Source organism: Ochotona curzoniae, unplaced genomic scaffold (genome assembly GCF_017591425.1).
Source record: "Ochotona curzoniae isolate NIBS_2020 unplaced genomic scaffold, NIBS_Ocur_1.0 contig_3498, whole genome shotgun sequence".
Lineage (NCBI taxonomy): Eukaryota > Metazoa > Chordata > Mammalia > Lagomorpha > Ochotonidae > Ochotona > Ochotona curzoniae.
The window spans coordinates 1,903,443-1,919,997 of NW_024465885.1; the positions used below are offsets into that span (position 1 = coordinate 1,903,443).

At 42.1% G+C, this 16,555-nt stretch overlaps 1 protein-coding gene across 2 annotated transcripts in view; it reads left to right on the forward strand.

Moving 5' to 3' along the window:
- The window catches only part of CCDC191 (coiled-coil domain containing 191), an 89,767-nt gene that overhangs the window by 54,807 nt on the left and 18,405 nt on the right, over positions 1-16,555 (forward strand). For both annotated transcript variants that reach the window (XM_040980453.1, XM_040980454.1), the window contains 5 exons: positions 473-728; positions 5,419-5,870; positions 7,341-7,453; positions 9,395-9,477; positions 10,200-10,301. In XM_040980453.1, coding sequence (XP_040836387.1) covers positions 473-728; positions 5,419-5,870; positions 7,341-7,453; positions 9,395-9,477; positions 10,200-10,301 — 1,006 coding nt within the window. The remainder of the gene's footprint in view (positions 1-472; positions 729-5,418; positions 5,871-7,340; positions 7,454-9,394; positions 9,478-10,199; positions 10,302-16,555) is intronic.

A 16,555-nucleotide genomic window follows, 5' to 3' on the forward strand; every position in this document is an offset into this window, starting at 1 on the left:
TGTAGTTTCATTTGACTTTTAAATGTGTTACATGTAATTTTTGTCAGCTCACTTATTAAGTTAGTATTTTGTGCCTTTCCCTTTTTCTCCAAATTTCAATCAGATTTCAACATGTAACTGAATCAATCTGTCCTGTGCATTCATATTTTTGTTATTTAGGTACCAATCTTTTTTTGTTCCTTCCACTCTAAAAGCTATTAGAAGCTATTGTTTGGAAGTAAAGAAATTTCCCAAGTCTGGAACATGATAGAACAGTGGCTCTCCTCTTGAAGATAATGTCTTAGGTGTTAGCACATTTTATAAGGAGACTCTGTGCCGGGGGTTCATAAACTGTTTCCATATGGCTTATTATAAGAGCATACTCTGGAGTTAGGTAGAGCATTTCTGGGACTCACGTACTTGTGCTTCACTCATGTCAGTTAGCAAACTGCTCATGACCTCTTTATTTTAACTGGAGTTCCTTTCTGCTTAGAAAACAACAACTGGCTGCTGAGTTTAACCGGAAACGAGTTCTCCAACACTGCTTTACAAAGTGGCAGCATTGGCACGGTGCAGAGTTCCTAAAGAGAGAGCTGGCTCTGGCGAAGGAGGAAACTAGGACGAAAATGGATGAACTGCTGAGTGCGGCATTACTAGGGAAACTCAGTGCCAAGGGGACCTCAGGCAGCAGTCCGCTCCAGGAAGCTGCAGCCACGATGGATCCACAGGTGACAAAAGCAGAGGGTAATGTTTTCCATTGTTGGGTCATCCAGCTTCTTGAACATTTGCAGCTGAGCTGTATACTTCTGTAACCTCAGGTATAGTGGGCATGGTCATAAGGGTTCCTTTTTAGTATCTATTTTCTTGAACCACATCTTCTGTTTATAATCACATATACACTTTGACATACTTGCTAGTTGTTAGGGATACAATTTAGAGGAGGAAATTACAACCAAGTGGAAGACACCTTTAGGAGCAGAAATATAAAGCACTGTTGACAACCCTTGAAAAAAAATTTTTTTTAATATTTATTTATTTTACTTGGAAGAGTAGTCAGAGTTACAGAGAGAGGGAGGGAGAGACAGAGAGATCTTCCATCCACTGGATCACTCCCCAAATGGTTGTGATGGCCAGAGCTATGCTAGGCTGAAGCTAGGAGCCAGAAATTCCTCTGAGGTGTCCCATGTGGGTGCAGGGTCCCAAGGCCTTGGGCCATCAATTGCTGCTACTCCAGGCCATAAGCAGGAAGCTGGATTGCAAGTACAATAACTGAGACTTGAACTAGCATCTATATGGGATGCCAGCTCTACAAACAGAAGATTAGCATACTACGCCACCATACTGGCCCACTAATTGAATCAGTTTGCCTTAGAGTAAATCATAGAAAAAAAAAAAAGGAAAAAAACGCATGCTGACATTCATTGAGTTGACTCTCATTTGAGCATATCCAAATTTGTTTCTTTTAGTAGTTTCAAATTTTCTTTAGTTTCAAATTTTCTTCAGTTACTTGTTATTGGGAAAATCTGATTTGCCATAATTCAGAAAAAGAAGAGCCATTGTTTCTTCTTCATGCTAACATAATTCTGATTTTCTAAACAATGTTTTTCAGTTTTCACAAAATGAAAATTTTCTGTGTGATAACATACACTTCTGCCACAGTAGTTACCACTGAGACTGTTGTAGAATCAGACCTACGAAATTGGAATTTCTGAGTGTGGGACACCTGCAGTTTTTTTAAGTTCCATGGGTAAATTTCATAAATATCCTTTGCTGAGGACAACTGTTGTACGTCATCCTTTTGTAATGGCTGCATTGTATTCTGTCATGAACCATAAGCTAAAATCTGTTTAACTCCTCTAATATCAGAATGTTTTTCAATTTTATTTTTAATATTGCTTACATAATTGAGAGGTTTGCATGCCCATATGGATCTCCAGTTAGGGAGAGGATGGTCAGGTTGAGATATGGAGGAAGATGGGTGGAACAAATATTTCAGTCTTTTCCTCCTGTGTCCACAGTGGGGGAAGGAGAGCTGTGCATTCTTTGCTGTCAAACTACATGGGGGTACAGTTATTTGATGGCACCTTAGAAACCCCAATGTGGGGAAGAGTGTTCTGAGAATGTTACTTAAGAGGTTTTGATAGTTCTGAGAAGTTGTTTTTTTCTTTGCCTCAGGGTTGAGAAAATCTTTTGAAGGTCTGTTAGCTGACCAAGTCCATCTTAGTGCATCCACAGGCCCTGGGACATGGTGTGTAGCTTTCAGAAGCATGGTCCAGCCTGTGCTGCTTTCTATGCTCTGACAAGGCACTCAATATCTCCTGGCCTAAATGAGCTGGCTGTCATGTCCCCTATGTGCATCTGGACGTGCTGTCCACTGCACAGGCTTCAGCAACTGAAGAGGCCCAGCACATGCACTCCAAGCTTGAACCGCATATATGATGGTGGTGGAGAGAGTTTCAGTCAAACCATTTAGTTAGAAAGGGAGTCCCCTAAAAACCCTCGCTTGGGGTGACCTCAGACTTGTCTGTATGTATACAGACAAGTATGTATATGCCAGCCAAGTGTAGGCTCAGGTACGGTCTGTCACCTGCATCAACCAACACACACAGTGGTAGATACAGTTTACTGATCAGTTCTGCCCCAGCCCCATCTCTCACATGCACTGATGGGTGCTGTGGCCTAGTCAGAGCGAGTCTGAATAACCCCCAAGAGGCCCCAACCCCAGTTTTTACATGTGCCTACATCTGCTGGGGGCCTAGCCCACCCTACCCCATCCCTAGACCTGGCCCCCACTAATACCAATGGGTGCTGCTGCCTTGAACAGCCTGGTCTGCCCCTTGAGCATGGTCTCATGCTCACCTGCAGGAGCTACAAACTAACAAGGGCATTCCCACAGTTCCCCTACCAGGCCTGCTTCTAACCCCAGATCTTGAACTTGCTAGGAGGTATTACAGTCAAGCCCAACATGACTGGTGCCCATTCCTGGCAGGTATCAGGTATGAAAGCCCAGCCCAGCTCATCACCAGCCCTAGTTCTCTGTGTAAACTGGTAGGTGCTGCAGTTCCATAAAGACAAGCCCACAAATAGCCTACAGAATCTGCTCCCAGATTTGGTTCTCTTGAATTCTGGAATGGTGCAGCCCAGTCTGACATGGCCCACCCCCTGTTCTGACATTTGTGAGCAAGTTCTGTGGCCTAACCCAACTAGGCATGTCCCTGTCCCCAGTTTTGGCAATCGCAAGTGGGTGGGTGTAGATGCTGTTTAGCCCAGCTCAAGTCTCCCACGTGTGCAAGCACTTTGGCCTGATCCAAACATGTCCTCTAGTTTTCTAGTTTTCCTCCTCTAAACCACTCTAGGGCCTAGTGCAATGGCTCAATGACTAATTCCTCACCTTGCAAGTGCTGGGATCCCATATTGCTCCACTTTTCTGCCAGCTACCTGCTTGTAGCCTAGGAAAATAATAAAGAATTGCCCAAAGCCTTGGGAGCCTGCACCCATGTGGGAGACCCAGAAGAAGCTCCTGGCTTCGGATCAGCTCAGCTCCAGCCATTGTGACCACTTGGGGAGTGAACCAGCTGACACAAGATCTTTTTCTGTCTCTCCTTCTCTCCATAAATCTGTTCTGCTTTTCCAATGAAAATTAAAAAGAGAGAAGTAATACCTGAACTACTCCATCCCAGTTCCCTTTGCCTTCCTGCAGGAGCAAGTGACCCGGTCTGTGAAAGACCACAGAAATCATTCCTCCCCTGTCAAACATGCCCTCAGACCCCAGTACATCCCCAGACCTGCTTCCCTGGCGGTCTGCAGCATCACTCCCCCGCAACTCCCCACCTGTATATCTATATTTATATCTGCATCTATAGATGTACATATATGTGTGTATATATTTTTTTTCATAAGAAGAAAAGTCTCCAAGTCTGTGAAATCAAGAAGAAAAGATTCCATCAATAAATGATAATATTGTAAGAAAATGTAGAACAAATGAAAATAGAGGGCCGTAATGAACTGTGAAGGCTACTAAATAATCTTTTTCCATGACTGTAGAGTAAATGAAACATAAAAATTTTTAGTTGAATGCTCATTAATTATACAATCATGAGAACTCAAGTGCCAAGAATGTACATATTGTACCTTGAAATTTTTCAAAATTAGCAGTAATCTAACAGGTGATTTTCTCTGATTAAACCAGACTATTCACTGCTGTTTTTATTAAGTACAATCTGTACCATTAAGCTTTTCTCTCATTCTTTCATTTTCACCTTAAAATGTTACCATGTCCCAAAGAAATCTTGTTCTTGTACTCAAGCCTTTTATACAATCTTGCTGGGTTAATGATATGTCATCGCCACAAAGTTTACAACAGTTCAAAACACATACTCTGCTTGATGCTAAATTACTCAAGCAGGTGTTCTTATGAATAAATGTCCACTGACATTTCTGAAACAAAAGATTCTTTTTAAAGGTCTTTAACATGTCAGAGTTCCCATATACCACATCTTTAACTTCAGCTAAGTCTATAAAGTCTATACAAAGTACTTGCATCAGCATGAGAAAGTGTTTAGTACCTGAGGTTAGCACATTGCTGATATTGCATAAGCTGTGCTTCTGATATTGCATAGCTCACAGACTTTTTCTTTTTACACCACTGTAGGTATAGAATCAGAAACTGGTCAGATCTCAGACTATGTAATCAAACCATATAGAACTTGTAATTGATATCCTTTGATATCTTCATCTATTGAATGAACTTTATATGATAAAGTCCTGAAAACTGTGACTTCCTATGCTCATGTAAAATATTATTAGTTGATACTATTCTTATATAATACAAGTATTTGCTCAGTAACCCTAGGCTTCCAAATATTTCTCACAAATATTTCACATCTATAGATGGCTAACTCAGACTTGATAGTGAAATAAATACCCTATGTTATGGAAAATTATTGATATACTAGTGGAAGGAGAGGTTTCAAAAGAAAAGCACTGCTGTTTATAAAAGGTGTTCTTAAATTGTCAAACCTCTTGAAAGAAGAGTATAACTTTCACCACAAAATTTTTAAAATTTTGACAAAATTCAGTTAATTCATGTGTTAATTAACATTCTTAAAATATATAGCTGGAGAATTTTACCTAATTTACAAATGAACAGTGCAAATTAGACATTTATACAAGGAAACTTTTTCCTTTTGCAAATGCCCTGACCCGTGGATGGTTCACACAGCTGTAACCTCTCTTGACTCTAGTAAAAGCAGTGTGTATGCTAAGAGTGGCTCACAGGGCCACGCCTGGTGAACAGGGTGGCTTGGGGAACAGGGTGGCTGTAGCGGGGGTGCTGGACAGTTGTATCCTTGATCAAAACTACAGTGGTTGGGCAAGTGTTGGATCTTAGCAGTACAATCCTTTATGTGACTGGACTGTGTTACATTCCTTCTCCCTCAGGTGACAGCCAGGTCCTCTTTGCGGGAAAAGCCTCTCATGGAGAGCAGTGGTTGTATGCCCAGCCCTCTGCAAGGAAGAACAAAGGACCATCTGCAGAATTCTCTTCAGGCTGGCTCTCAGAATATAGCTGACAGCAAGCTGCACAGGACCCTGGACACTGAGCCCTCCCAACAGCCTGGCAGTGAAAAGCTTGGAACCAGTCAGAAAGCAGAACCCATCTGCCTGGGTCATTTCCATAACCGCCATGTCTTTCAGCAACAGCTGATTAAGAAACAAAAGAAGAAGCTTCAGGAACAGCAGAAAATAATTCTCGAGCTGAAAGAGGCCCAACGGCTGGCAGAGGCTCGGTGGGCATCGGAGCAGGCTGCGGCAGTCACAGATGTCCAGAGCCACCTGCTGCCAAACCCCAAAGGAGTAGCAGAACCAAAAGGAACCTGCCAGAAGCTTCTGAGGTATATCCTTTGTGTCAGAGCACACCCTGGACTCATTACATTAGCTTCTTTGTTTTATTTTTTGGTGGTTTTGTTTGTTTTTTACTTTTAAGTACAGAGGCTCCTGTACTTCTTTATCCAACTTCTAAACTCTATAATCTTCCTTTGTTTTATTGTGCATTCTTCAAAAAAGAGAAGGTCCACTGGTACAAGGTACAGTTATATAGATAGATGGATGCATGGATGGAGAGAGAGACATAATTTAAAGCAAATATGGCTGCCTCTGAGAATCCAAGTTTTGCAGTTAGCATGTACCATGGCTGCCTTCATTTTAGGAGATAGAGTTCTAGAAGAGAGGAAAATGCTTAATTCATCTCACTAGGTTTCTGAGTTTCTAATTATGTGCAGAGAAGCCAGGTCAGATAGCATCAGATCTACAGGGAGCAATCCCTGGCATAGTTACTTAGAATAACTTTTTTTGCTTCTCTCTCTCTCTCTCTCTCTCTCTCCCTCTCTCTCCCCCCCCTCCTCTCCCTTTCTTTCTCTCTTCTTTCCCACCCTCCCTCTTTCCCTTCTCTTCCCTTCTCTTCCCTTCTCTTCCCTTCCCTTCCCTTCCCTTCCCTTCCCTTCCCTTCCCTTCCCTCCCCTCCCCTCCCCTCTTTTTCTATGAGGCAGTAAGACAGCTAGCTGCCATCCTATGATCTCTTCCTGAAATGCCTACAGTGGCTGAAACTGGGCTGGGTTCACACTGAGAGCCAGTAACTTCATCCAGGTCTCCTGTGTGGGTGACAGTGATCAAACTAAGCATTGTGGCCTACTTCCCGCTAGAGTGTATATTAGCAGGAAGCTAGGAATTGAATTGGAGCCAGGAGTTGGATTCAGGTGCTCCAATATGAGATGTCTTCCCCACACACCCACCCCTAATTACTTCACATAAATTTGTAGTTGTTTGGGATAAAATTAAACATCTTTGAGATAAGACCTTTTAGGCAGCAGCATGAGGATGGAGTCAGAATGTGTGACTTACACTGTAGACTCAACGGCCTTCTCCTACCTCACTACACCAATTTATGGAGTAGAGGCAATAACATGCATTTATGCCAGAGAAGAAGAGTTAAAGGCTTTTTTTTTTTTTTAAGATTTGTTTTATTTTTATTGGAAAGGCAGCTACACAAGGCGAGGGAGAGACAAAGAAAGATCTTCAGTCCGCTAGTTTACTCCCCATGTAGCCGCAATGGCTGGAACTAAGCTGATCCGAAGCTAGGAGCCAGGAGTTCCAGGTCTCCCACGTGGGTGTAGGGTTCCAAAGCTTTAGGCCATCCTCTACTGCTTTCCTAGGCCACGGGCAGGGTGCTGGATTGGAAGTGAAACAGCTGGACCTTGCTCCAGGCCCAAGAGTCAAAGTTTTGAAATGTTTCAAGTTACTCATATGAAAGAACTCTGAAGGAAATGGGTCTTAGTCTGAAGTATTTGCTTTTTTCTTTCCTTCAGTTCTTCTGTTGCTTCCCCTGTGATGAAAGGCAGAAGAAATGATTCCCCAGATTCTCTTCCTGGACCCAGAAGGAAACTGAAAAAGACAACGGCTCCTCATCCCATCCTGAAAGGCAGGGCTGTCTTGATGGTAGCCTTGGTGGTGGTTGCCTTGCTGCCTAGAGTAGAATATGACTGGATTGAATCCCGCCAACTCTTGGGTTTTGAGATTTGGAAGTTCCTGGTTCAAATCTAAGATGGGTATACCTAGGAGGTAGAAATGCACGAGGAAGGTTCACTGTGTGGCCCCTGCCCCATTTCTCAACCTTTCTGGCCTTTCCAGCCAACAGCAGTAACAACAACAAACACATTGCTGGGAGGTACACTATATTTCTTTACTTTGAGTTTTCAGTTGTAAAAACAAGACACAATTATGTAAACGAGAAAACTCTGAGTAACCTTCAAGGCTAAAAAAATGCTGATAAAGATCACTGTGCTTTGTTCCTGTTAGAAGATTTGTGAATTTACAGAAATCCACATCGAGTTGTTACATTGTTTCATAATGAGTTATACTCGTTATAAATGATAGAATTTTAGTAATGAAATCCACTGATCAGATTATTATAATTTGGTAACATTTTTATGAGCATAGAATAACTTTTATTTAGACTAAACAATAGTTTGAGACCACTCCTCACCCAGCAAATGAATCTACAGATAGCTTTTACTATACACTTAGTCACTCACCATATGTATGTTTTTATGTCGTGGTTGGCATGCTGACGATTCTATTGGTAGTCATAACTTTTGATTTCTTTAACTTATGGTTATTGCCTGAACAAAAAGTGATCACAGTTGAATAACACTGTGCCTACAGCCTGTTCCCATTAATACAAAACTGTACCATCTTTGCCTCAATTGCCTGCCAGGACAACAGTTAATGCCATCTTTGTCCAGCACTAAGGATGATCAGAAGTGCCTAGTTTCATGTAACAGCTTTTTTTTTAAATTGTTGTTTGATCATCAAGTAACTATTTTGAAATCCCAGCCTGCTTTTCAAGTAGGCTTTAATGAAAGAGCGTATTACCAGACCCAGCTTCTTAGGGCTCTCTCCCTTTAATCCTTGAGTCGCTTTCCACCCTCTTAAAGACAATCTCCCTGCTGCCATCTCTGGAACCAGCACTGTTGTGCTGCAGCAAAGCAGGCACTTAATAGTTACAGGAAATCATCTGCTGAGTTTTTTGTTTATTAATTCTTAAAACTTGGCCTTAAATTCTCCTCTCTCCAACACGGCACAGGGAGTTGGACGTAACCATTGGCTAGCTGAGATGAGCAGAACTTGATACTCCTCCCAGCCCTGCCCTTCTTCCAAGAGGCCCAACTGCTTACAGAGTCACATTATCAGACCATCTTGCACATTTGTCTCTTTTGGATCGATATTTAATAGACTGTCAAGAACAGGAGTCTGACACTCAAATTCATTCAGATGCCAGTTCTTCAAACGCCTGGTACAATTCCATTTCCTGCCCATCTGGATAGCCAGGCCTGAAAACTAGACTGAAATGAATTCATCATGACCCCAAACTTTAGTTTGTTTGTTGTTGTTGTACATATACAGACATATGTACAGTGACTTAAGAAAAATTAGCTGATTCATTTGAATGAGATTTGAGGAATGATTCTGTCCTCAAGTACTTGTTAGATAAAAAGTTTTCTTTAGTCATTAAGGTGTAATTGAACAGAAATTCTGGTTCTGAGATTTCACATACTAAAAGTCTATTCTCAGTACCATTATCTTGTTTAGAATGATAAACATTATTCTCATAAAGATGTAAGCAAAACATAGATAATCCACAGATCATTCATCATTGATAAGGATGGGATTTTAGGTATTTTCATCTGTACCAAGTTTACAAATTCTCAATATTGTTATCTGTTTGTATTCTGACATTGTGAACATTCAACTTTACCAGAAAATTCAAACAATAACACAAAATTTTATTATGGAATGAAGACATCTCTTATGTAATATTCCTCATATTCTTTTATATTGCAACTCTGCTACTATTTTCTAGCCATGGAAGAGAGAGCAATTCTACGAGCTGAACGTAGGCGAATCTTGGCAGAGAGGAAGAAAAAACAAGAAGAGGAGAAATTGGTAATAAATTCAAAATGCAATCTGAGGCAATCAAAGAAACTTGTCTAGGTCTTTTTTTTTTTTTTTTATGAAGCCTTGGCTTGGTTAAGCCTGCAGAAGAACAAGTTAGACCAACTTTGGAAATAGATTTTGGCCTACTGACCTGAAATCTGTGGCAATATTAGGAAAAATAAAGGAGAAAGAGTCAACACCATGAGCATAACAGGGAGGATATGTTGTAAAATTTGTTGACAGCTAGCAAATCAGGAGGTTTACACAGAACTAACATTAGCTTGTGATAAGTGGGTGTCCAAACTAATTAATTTCGACCTAACTCTTTGAAGTAAATTCTGTACCTACATAGAAAAAAAAATCAAGTTAACAGTTTGTGAATCTTTTTGGTGAAATGACAGAAAATGAATTTTCTCCTTCATACTATTTATAATTTGGATTTAGTATTTACAGGTAGAATTAAAAACTAACAAGTAATCATTTAATGCTGAAAGATGAATGATCATTTTCATGCTGACTCATCTCCCCAAGCCTAAAAGCGATGCTTTTGGAGAGACTTTCACGTCACACAACCTACCGCATGTTGGTTGCATTTTCTACTTTTATCACAAAGCACAGACTTCTTTCAGAAACAGCAAAATATGTTGGAAGATGTTTGACTCTCCTAAGCACGAAAACTCCTAAACCCATAGATCGAGAATTCTAATCATTTTCATTCTGATCTTTCCTAGGCCCTCTTAAAGGCCCAAGAGGAGGAACGTCAGATACGGGAGGCAGAAGAAAAAGAAGCTCGAGTGAAGAAAAAGCGAGAAGAGGAGAAATTGAAGAAGATGGTTAGTAGTCACCTACCTCTTAACAGCTTTCAGGTTGTGGCGCTGTCTGCCTTTCCCAGAGACTCTGGAACACTCTAGAGTCATCATCACTCCTTTGCGCCATCTTATTTAGACTCTGCTCATCTTCCAGTCTTACCTCAAACATTAGACTTTCTTCGCATTAGACTTTTCTGTCCTGCCTACTCAAGATTATGTTAGACCCATTTGCAACTGACTTTCCTCAAACTTCTTTCCTTCAGAACAATATTGGTGTTTATAATTATGCAGCTTTTTTTTATGGTTAGTTTATTCATGTCTGTCTCCCAAATAAACTGTACCCTCTGTAACAGTAAAGGTGACATGGGCCTGGCGCAGTGGCGCAAGTGGTTAAGGTCCTCGCCTTGCACGCCCGGGATCCCATATGGGCGCCGGTTCTAATCCCAGCAGCCCCGCTTCCCTTCCAGCTCCCTGCCTGTGGCCTGGGAAAGCAGTTGAAGACAGCCCAAAGCTTTGGGACCCTGCACCCGCGTGGGAGACCCGGAAGAGGCTCCTGGCTTCGGATTGGCATAGCATCAGCCGTTGCGCTCATTTGGGGAGTGAATCATCGGACGGAAGATCTTCCTCTCTGTCTCTCCTCTCTGTATATCTGCCTTTCCAATAAAAAATAATAAAAATAAATCTTTAAAAAAAAAAACGGTAAAGGTGACAGTCTGGTGTTGCTGAACTGGCTCTTGGGGTGCCTACAATATACCAGACACTCAGCAGGCAAGATAAATGAGTGTATCAATAAGTGGATAAATGGAAGAAATGATCAAGGATCTTTTTTTCTTACAATTTATTTATTTTTATTGGAAAGTCAGATATACAGAGAGGAGGAGAGACAGAGAGGAAGATCTTCCATCCACTGATTCACTCCCCAAGTTACTGCAAAGGCCGGTGCTGTGCCAATCCAAAGCCAGGAGCAAGGAGCTTCTTCTGTGTCTCCCAGGTGGGTGCAGGGTCCCAAGGCTTTGGGCCATCCTTGACTGCTTTCCCAGGCCACAAGCAGGGAGCTGGATGAGAAGCGGAGCTGTCGGGATTAGAACTGGTGCCCATATGGGATCTTGGTGCGTCAAGGCTAGGCCCTTAGCCACTAGGCCACCACACTGGGCCCAATTCTTACTTTCAAGATTGTAAAATTCTAAATTTAGCAAACCTTATACCTGTCAAACGCAGTACCTAGACCCAAAGATGCTACATAGAACAAGAGAGACCAACAGATCATACAAAGCAAGATCCATGAGGATTTTGGAGAAACTAGAAGTATTTTCACAGAAAGGGAATTTTAATTAAAAACTTTGTTAATTTTAATTCTCTAAAGAAGCAGAATGGGTCCCAAGGCTGGCCATCTGCTATCTGGAGACCCAGGAAAGCTAAAGATATAAATAGGCCTGAATCTGAAGGCTACAGACCAGGAGGTATCAGTGATGAAAACTCTAGGGCCCAGCGTGGCAGCCTAGCAGCTAAAGTCCTTGCCGAGATCCCCTGTGGGTACCCCGGTTCTAATCCCAGCAGCTCCATTTCTCATCCAAATCCCTGCTTATGGCCTGGAAGAGCAGAGTTGAGGACGGCCCACACCTTGGGACCCTTGGGACCTTGGGACCCTGCATCCGTGTGGGAGACCTGGAAGAGGCTCCTAGCTCCTGGCTTTGGATCGGCTCAGTTCCAGCCATTGCAGCTACTTGGCGAGTGAATCAGTGGGCAGAAGATCTTCCTCTCTGTGTCTCCTCTTCTCTGTATATTTGATTTTGCAATAAAAATGAGTAAATCTTATATTTAAAAAAAATCCTGGACCAAGGATAGGGGAATGCCCATTTGTCAGCTTAAGTGGAAAACTGTAGGCAAACAGGAGCAATGCCTTCCTTCTTTCTGTCTAATCAGGCCCTCCAAAGATTGGCTGAAATCCAACAACATTATGGAGGGCAGTCTACTCTATACAGTCTACCAGCTTGAAGGCTAATCTCATCAAGGCTCACCATACACACACATATCCAGAAATAGTGTTTCCTCTGGCCCCTCATGTTGTCTGCCAAGTTGACACAAAATTAACTATCACAAATCCACCCTTGTGAACTTGGCACCCATTCACATCTCTTTAAATAGTGTATAATCTGCAAATAAAGACTAATCCTGTCCAGAATCATACAGCCACCCTGTGTACATCTGAAAATGTGCTAACCTTTTCCTCACAAGAGGAGGTAAAGTCCTTCAGGGATGATCACTCTTCTGGAAATCACATAAATTAAATATTATGATGTAAAATTAGCAGTGCTTAAACACTACAATACAAAGGGAATGCATCTTGTTTTATGTTGCATGGGAGGAAATCAGTAAAAGGACACAACGTATTCATAGCAAAATAGGAAGAAAATATTTGTGATTATCAAAGTCCTCATTTATAATTTTTTTATGATGTATTTATTTGAAAGCCAGAGTTACAGAGAGAGAGGGAAAAACGCATACAGAGAGAGAGAGAGAGATGCATCCTCCGCTTCTATCCTCAAATGGCTGCAATGGCTAGGACTGGGCCAGGTCTCCCACAGAGGTGGCACGGACCCAAGCACGTGAGCCATTTGCTGCTGCTTTCTGAAAGGTGTTATCAGGAAGCTGGATCAGAAGTAGAGCTGCCAGAACTGGAACCCTTGCTCTTATATGGAATGCTGCCCCCTACCATCACAGGCAGCAGCTTAAGCCATTATGCCATAAAGCCAGTCTCAAGAGTTCTCATTTCTGTCACTGGACAGATGGTCCTAACTGGTATAATACCCAACCTGTATTCCCTTTATCCTCAGCAAAAAATGGCAGATGCTTGCATCTCTTTATCTGGCATGGTGCACCGGACTTTGGTTCCTAAAAGGTCTTAGGCGTTAGTGTTTCTGCCTGCCTGGATTGGATTGTTGCAGTTTTTCCTTTGACCCTAATCACAGGACATTATAATTCTAAGAGACATGCTAAGAAAGCAGGATATACTTGTCTGTTCCTCCATCGTAGAATAGTAGCTCCATTTCTCCTTGGCATTCAGAATCAGCAGAGTGTAAGTCATGGGAATAGGAAGCAAATGTTTTGCTGGTGGGTCACTAAAGGTAATAATGATGTGCCACACCTGTTTCCAGCCTTGGGTTTCTGGACCAGTGAACCATGACGGTCGAAGAAACTGCAGCGTGTGTTACATGCTGATTCCGAGTGTGTAAGCCTTCTGGGGGAACCTTCCCCCAGTCCTGCAGGTATAGCTGGGGGATAGCTGAATTTTCCTAAGGTTATTCCAATATTCTCTCTCAAGCCAGTTGTTTCTGGATGGTTGAGCACGTGGTGATATAGTAAATTCCCTAAGCATGTGCCTATAGCCATACTTCTTTGCTGTCAAATGAGGTCTTTTATCAGAAATGAGCACTTGGGGTCCGGCACAATGAAATGAGCTATTGGAATGCCATGTTGGTGGTACTGTTAAGTATACAGATGGTATCTGTTTTTGAAGGGAAAACCAATCCATAGCTCAAGTAAGAACAAATTGTTGCTCTCTCTGTGATAGCAGTGGTCAGTGTAAGGGACCTTCCACCAAGCGCTGACTGCTCCCCTCCCCAGGAAATAGTCCCACATTAGGGCCTCAGTGGTTCTCTTACTGCAGGCAGTGTGGGCACTCTGCAGTCCTTCACCCTCATTGGCTCTGGTGAATTGAAGTCCACATTGCTAAGACCATGCATTGCCTCCATCCCTGCCACCATGCCCCCTTTGTTCATGAGTCCACTGGGCGATGACAGGGCTACCTGGGGGGAAAACAAGCTGACAAGTACCCACAGAATGGTCCATCTTGTCTATGGAGTGAAAGATCCAGTCATATATAATTAGTTAGTTTTAAAAATGTGTTACCTGAGAGGAAAAGTTACAGAGAGGTGGGGTAGGAAAGAAAGGAAAAACAAGAGAGAGCACACATTTCTATCCACTAGTTTTCTCCTCCCGTGGCTACGGGAGCCTGGACTGCCATCCAAGTCTTCTATGTGGGCAGCAAAGGCCCATGGACTTGGACCGTCTTCTGCTGCTTTCCCAGGTACATGAGTAGAGATGAGGATGAGAAGAGAGCACCCATCCTATGGAATGCCAGCTTTACAGGTAAAGGCTTAGCTTGGTGCACCTCAATGCTGGCCTCCCAGGCATATGTATAATTCATAAGTAAGCCTAAAACATCTGTAAAAACATACCAGTTTTCTCCCCTAGAAACTACAGTGAAGAGCTTCTAAAATAGAAATACATACGTTCTGTGTAATCCTACTGGTTCCTGAGAAAAATTAAGTTGTATTGAGAAAATTTACTTTCTGTGGCAAAATAAGTTTGGTAATGTTGGTTGAAACAAAGCTAGTTTAGGCCTGGTAATATAACCTAGTGGCTAAATCCTTGCCTTGCATCCACTGGGATCCCATATTGGCCCTAGTTCGTATCCTGGCTGCTCTACTTCCTGTCCGACTCCCTGCTTGTGGCCTGAGAAAGCAGTGGAGGATGGCCCAAAGCCTTGAGACCCTGCACCTGTGTGGGAGACCCGGAAGAGACTCCTGGCTCCTAGCTTCAGATCAGCTCACTTCCAGCCATTGTGGCCATGTGGGGAGTGAACCATTGGATGGAAGATTTTTCTCTCTGTCTCTCTTCTTGGTAAATCTGCCTTTCCATTAAAAAAAAAAAAAACTTAAAAATATAAAAAATAGGGCCCGGCGTGGTGGCGCAAGTGGTTAAGGTCCTCACCTTGCACGCCCGGCATCCCATATGGGCGCCGGTTCTATCCCAGCAGCCCCGCTTCCCTTCCAGCTCCCCGCCTGTGGCCCGGGAAGGCAGTCGAGGACAGCCCAAAGCTTTGGGACCCTGCATCCACGTGGGAGACCCGGAAGAGGCTCCTGGCTTCGGATTGGCATAGCATCAGCCGTTGTGCTCACTTGGGGAGTGAATCATTGGACGGAAGATCTTCCTCTCTTTCTCTCCTCTCTGTACATCTGCCTTTCCAATAAAAAAGTAATAAAAATAAATCTTTAAAAAAATAAAATATATATATATATAAAATAAATAAACTCTTCCTTTAAAAAAGAAAGAAAGAACACAAGAAAGCAAGGTAGTCTAGTTTCAGCTAACTTCTCGGAATCTGTAATCCTCCCAGTATTCCAAGCTTCCAGAAGAGGGGCTGTGTCAGGTAGTAGCATTTATCTATATAACTGGTTTTTAATACTACACTGAGTAACACATCACTAACAATTTGCTGCCTTGCAGTGAGACAATTTTCAAATTTTACAGTATAAAAATGTTCTCTCTTATGTCTTCATTATAAAAAATTAACCAAAACAAAAAGATGGAAGAAATCTCTGAGCAAAATTCTGGAATCATACTTAATATATTAATATATCTACTTCTGGTCTTTCCTTAATGTCTTTCTCTTTTAATATGTTGATCATTTGTGTTAGATAGGTATGTGTGTAAGCCACATGTTTTGCTAAGAGTCTGTCATAAGTATATTCACTTGTCATTTAGAATTCTTCAATGCATTTCCATTTATATACAGAACAGGTTTTTAAAGGAGTTTTTTTTGTTTTTGGTTTTGAAATAATGTCAATTTACAGAAAAATGACAAGGTAACACAGAGAGTTTCTCATTCTATTTGCTTCCACAAATGTTTTTACATTACCATGGTGTACTTGTTATAACTACAAAATTGGGACCAAGTGCTAAAGTCCTCGCCTTGCATGTGCCAGCATCCCGTATGGGTGTTGGTTCATATCCTGACTGCTCCACTTCCCTTCCAGCTCCCTGCTTGTGGCCTGGGAAAGTAATAGACAATGGGCCAAAGCCTTGGGACCCTGTACCCACATGGGAGACCCAAAAGCTTTGGATTGGCTCAGCTCTGGCCATTGCAGCCTCCTAGGTGTAAATCTACCTGTCCAATTAAAAAAAACAAATCTTAGTAAAAAAAAAATCCTCTTTATTAGCTAATTTGAAATGTTCAGTTAATTGTTGTTCATTGTTTTATTCCACTGTGCTTCAGAAAATTAGGAGTTACTTCTCCTAGCCAACACTCTCTCTGTACCTTGTTTACAATTCTCTCTTCATCCCTTCCTCCCTTGCTCCCTCCCCAGGATCTGTTAACCACTGTTCTAATCTCTACTTGTTTGAGATGAACTTAGCTTTCACATATGAAGGCAGTATTTGTCTTTCTGTGTCTTATTTTATTTAACATAATATCCTCTGGCTCCGTTCAGGTTGTT